General features: G+C 57.6%; 1 protein-coding gene across 1 annotated transcript in view; it reads left to right on the forward strand.

Annotated features, from left to right (window-relative positions):
* The first annotated feature begins 2,843 nt into the window (after nt 1–2,843).
* MRPL34 (mitochondrial ribosomal protein L34) overlaps nt 2,844–4,899 on the forward strand; it is a 5,117-nt gene continuing 3,061 nt past the window's right edge. The window contains exon 1 of the mRNA XM_010290983.1: nt 2,844–2,872. Within this exon, the coding sequence (XP_010289285.1) occupies nt 2,844–2,872 (29 nt within the window). The remainder of the gene's footprint in view (nt 2,873–4,899) is intronic.

The following is a 4,899-nucleotide window of genomic DNA, read 5'->3' on the forward strand; positions in this document are numbered from 1 at the left end:
GGCGCGGTGCGCGCGGACAGCCCTGCCCCCTCCGCTTGCCTGCCAGCCCTGGGCAAAGCCGCGGGAGCACGAGCGAGGGCGGAAGGTGCCTCTGGGGGTGCACCGGGGGGTGAACGTAGTGGTCCCCAAACGCACAGCCCTCCTCAGCCACCTGCGAACGGGCTTCTCTTTCAGATCAAAGATGGACCCACCACTCCCTGTCCAGCTTTGTCTGGGCAACGTCCCCATCACCGAGCTGGTGCAATGTACGCTGGCCCAGCAGAGATGAACTCAAGCGGCTGCAAATCCACGTGGTCCCCGGCATGCAGCCGTGGGCCTCTGAGGAGGGATCCGTTCTGGCCGAGGGAAGGAACACGCAAAGAAAAGCCTGTTTGAAATGAAAATGTTATTTCTGGCACCAAGTACGGAAAAGGAAAGATCTAGCTATGAAAATGCATTATTTATACCAATTAAATATATATATCTATCGCTAGTCTAAACCACCAATACAAATAGCAAGAGATGGAAATTACAGGGATTGGAGATGAAGGTTTTAATTAAAGACACTCTGCAAACCAAGGCTGAAAATAATACGATGAGAGAACTGGGGTAGGGGCAGTGACCCAGTGCCCGCTTTGGGGCTGGGACCTCTCCTCCATCCCCCCCGGCATCATGCGGGCTGGGGGGATGTGGCCCCGTCCTTGCTGTCCCCAAGGCTCATTCCTTGACATTTGCACTTCCAGATGCACTCAGCTGGCTTTGGGAGAGGGCTGTGGATGCTGGGACCACCGAGACGGACAAGAACGAAGCCAGACCCGAGCAAAGACAGATGGGAGGTAGCATAGACTGGTGGCACTGGGGGCATCGGGACTGGAGCCCGGTGCCGTCCTGGCGATGCCGAGGGTGGGTGCGGAGGGTGCTGGGGAGGTCCCTGCCTCCCCTGGCTGGCAGCCTGATGCACGTTTATTATTGATGAAGCTAAACACGGTGAATTATTCATGCCAACGGGCGAAGAGAGCCAGAGCAGGCACTGCGCAGAAGGGCTGTCCCTGCAGGAGGGGGCACCGGCTGCCCCCTGAGCGGCGGCTGCGGGGACTGACCATGCCCCCCGCAGAGGGGAGGAGAAGGAAAAGCACGTTCCCAGAGGGGAATTAAACATCTAAATCCCAGTGATGCTGTCAGGAGCAGCCCCCTTAGCTCTCCGAGCAACCCCTTCAAGTGCACCCGGCAGGATTATGGGTGCTTTGCTGGCAAACTGCACGAGAGGGAATTAATTAAACAAAATAACTAATGGAGGCAGACTGGGAGCACAGGCCTCCATCTCCTCTGCGGCTTTTATAATTCACTATGTTTGGGAAAGCCAACACTGTGCCCTCCTCAGAGACCCCTGCGGACCCCAACACGCCCAGCCTGGTCCCCGTGAGCTCCCAGGAAAAAACAGCCTGTTTGCTCCAGGCCGGTGATCCAGGTAACGGTTCCCTTGGCAAAGGCGGCGCGACTTCCCTGGAGACCGCTGCCAGCTCTCAGGACCGCAGCCAGCATTTGACTCTCACCCGGCTCTGCCGGGGACAGTGGCCCGACTCCCACGCAAATGCCGTGCAAGGCTCTGGGTGCTGAATTGTATGGACTGGAAATGCAGCAAAGCTGGTCCCGGGTGCTCCTTCTCCTTGCTGCTGGCTGGGGAGCTGCCTGGGCGAGCGTGGGGCCATGGCAGTCCCAGCTCTGCCCGGTGCCCGGGCTTGCATCGGCAATCTCTCTTCTGGACACAAGCACGTCCATGCGGAATCCAGCAGCAGCGAGAGCTTTCCCGCAGCCCCTTGCTCCCGCAGGCTGGCCTAGCTCCATGCTAAGCAGCCGTGTCACCCTTCGGGCTCCCTTCACTGCTCCGGGGATGGACCCATCCAAGCTGTGAGAAAGAGCAGGTCTCAGAGCCTTGGGAAGGAGAAGCCAAATCCAGACCTCGCTGGCAAGGGGCCGGTCTGCTCTGCTGAGCCACACTTCCAGATCGGTGATGAGCCCAAGGAGCTGGGCACCAGACTGGCTGGAGCCCTGGCTGGAAGATGCCCAGCTGCCTTTGCACTGGGGCGGACAAGCCACGGCTCTTCCCATGCTTTTGAGCACCAGCGTGGTTCCAGGCTTGGGCTGTTCTTGGTCCTTGAGCAGCTCTGAGCTGTTAATGCTGAACAGAGAGATGGGGCAGGCAGAAAACCCGGGAGGAGAGGGGAAACCAGGCAGAGCCTGAGCCTCGCGGTTCCCACGAGCGTGGCTGCGAGCTCTCCGCAAGCTCTGCCCACGGCTGGCAGGCCGCATCCTGCACTTGCACTGGGTACGGTTCCCCCAGGCACAGCCTGTGGGACCTGGACATGATTCTGCCTCTGTTTTCCATAAAGCGTGGCTTTATGCTGCGCTTCCATTTCATAAGGCACTAATGATCTCTGTATGGATTATAAACAGGACTTCTGGCCAAACCGCCTCGACATTGATTAACTTCTCAGGATTAACTCAATTAGTCCATCCTGTTCATTTCCAGAATTGATTTGCTGGAAGGCTCTGGCAGTCAGGAGCTCTGCAGGCAGCTCCAGGAGCCCAGGCTCAAGTCACGGAGCCACCCTCCAGCCTCACCGGCTCTGGGTACAAGCCCAGATCCCGCTGCAGGAGATGGTGTGTTCGGCAGGGCAGCTGCCTCCCCCAGCTGAGATGCCTCCGCTCGGATACACCCAGGCTGGAGCTCGTGGTCCAGGATGTGGCAGTCCCCACTGGGTATCAGACTGAGAAAACACCACCCGAATCCCAGCAGAGAGCACATCCTGGCCAAGCCATTCAGTGGGAAATGGAGGGAACAGGAGGTTAAGCGACTCGACTCGATGTCGGGCTTCGTCTCAGGGGCTGGGAGGCAAAGTGCGCCCGTCTCCCACCTCCCACGCGCCTCCTCTAACCCACCACCCCGTCTGCCGTGGCTGATGCAGCCAGAAACATCAAGGGATGTTCCCTCCGTGAGATGAAAAGGGCTGAAAATAAAACCAGATGGATGTGAAGAACTTTGTAAAGATGCTGGTAACCATGGCGATGAGCTGCTTCCCCCTCTCCGCTTTCCATCCCGGCTACCTTCCCTCACCACCCCCAGCAGAGAGCAAGATTTCGGCACCGGTTACATAAGGCCAGGCACAACAACAAGCCAGGCATGGCGTGAACCTGCCACTGGCACTCGTGTCCTGCGAGGCTGAGGACATGGTGTGGGTTTGGGAAGGTGGATGGCATCACCCCAAGATGATACCCACGTCCTGGTCCCCCCCAAAATCACGGCTGCCCGCAGGAAACCACTCCCAGCAGCGTGGGGATGCTCGAGGGATGCTGGGGATTAATCCCGGGAGGATGATTTATCGCCCAGGTCCAGACCTCATCCCGGAGCACCCATGCGGAGTTCTCTGGCTTCACCCTCCCCATTGCTGCGACGAACAACTCGGCTGGGGAAAAACAACTTACTGACCTACTTCGGGCTGCAGCGCCTCAGATTTTATACAACTTGATGGCACCGTGTCACAGCTGGAGAAAAATGGGACGAGATGCAACGTGGCAGGGTGGAGGGTGGAAAGCCCGATGGGGTAACGTGACAGGCAGCCACGCAGGGCTGACACAGAGCCCATGGGGCTGACATACAGCCCATGGGGTAGTGTATCAGGGCAGCGCTCGCACCACGTCTGCCCCAGGCACGTGACAGCACGTTGTGGCCACACTTACGGCCATGCCGGGATGGGTCAGCCAAGCTGGCTCTTCCCTTGCCATCCCTGCAGAGAAGAGGGTTTCCCCTGCCCCAAACAGCCTCTTGGTCCTGCCTCCTGCCGTGGTCCCAGGTTTCTGGGGACAGCCGATGTCCCAAACGTCTGGGGTGCTGGGAATGACAAAAATATCCTCCTGCCGTCCTATCCTGTCCTTGCTGGGGAGACCCTGGATTATGGGCAGGGGAAAGGACTGTGCGTTTCTCCATGACAGCCCCCAGGGCAGCATTGAGCCCATCCCTGGCAGGAGAAGTCCTGGTACGTATTTTGTCCCCAGTTAAGTGAGCAGAGAGCCTCATTTACTGCAGGGGCAGCGCAAGCGGGAGTCAACACCGAAGCCGACAGCCATAAACCTCTCCATAAGCCAGCAAGTCCCACCACAGCTCAGCACCCCCGTTTTCTTCCCTGCACAGAGCCCTGGGCCCCTCACAGGGAGTAGCAGGGACTTGATATCTGCTAATTCCTTGCAAATCCTCGGAGGAGAGGTGCCAGAGAGGAGCATGAGATGTGCTGCAGCCAGAATCCGACTTGCCATAATAATTTGTTCAGCTCTAATCCCTTCCCTCCGGGGCTCACGAGTATTAATGATGACACATGACACTCCTGAGGAATGGGCAAATATTATTATGCTCTTTCCAGCCTCCCCCAGTCATTCACTCTCTGTAAAGTGAAGAAACTGCAGCATCGAGCAACACATAAAGAGAACGTCTGTTTAAGCAGCGATCTCAGATACAAGCAAGAAAACATTTATGCCGCTTAGTCTCGGTCCTGCAAAGCAAAATTCCCTCTGGGGGAATGTGAAAAAGCCACTTCAGCTGGTGGCAAGCACCTGGATTTATTCTGTTACGCCTGACTTCCCCGTCCTGATGCAATTATAGCAGCTTTATCAGGACAGTCAGGAGTAAGTAGGCAGGAAGGCTTTATCAGTCATACAAATAGAAAACCAAGGAGGCAGCCCTGAATGCTCAGCACAGGCGGGGATGCAGCCGCAGCCTGCGCCTTCCCCGGGATGGGGAGGACCAGTCCCCGTCCGCGGGCAGCAGGACTTCGCCGAGGGCCCCACAGGACGCAGACAAATCGCATTCAGTCAAGAAACGGCACGGCAGGGAAAGCAGAGTGTCTGTAAGACACACGGCAGCCTGGA

Source organism: Phaethon lepturus, unplaced genomic scaffold (assembly GCF_000687285.1).
Source record: "Phaethon lepturus isolate BGI_N335 unplaced genomic scaffold, ASM68728v1 scaffold30797, whole genome shotgun sequence".
NCBI classification, from domain to species: domain Eukaryota; kingdom Metazoa; phylum Chordata; class Aves; order Phaethontiformes; family Phaethontidae; genus Phaethon; species Phaethon lepturus.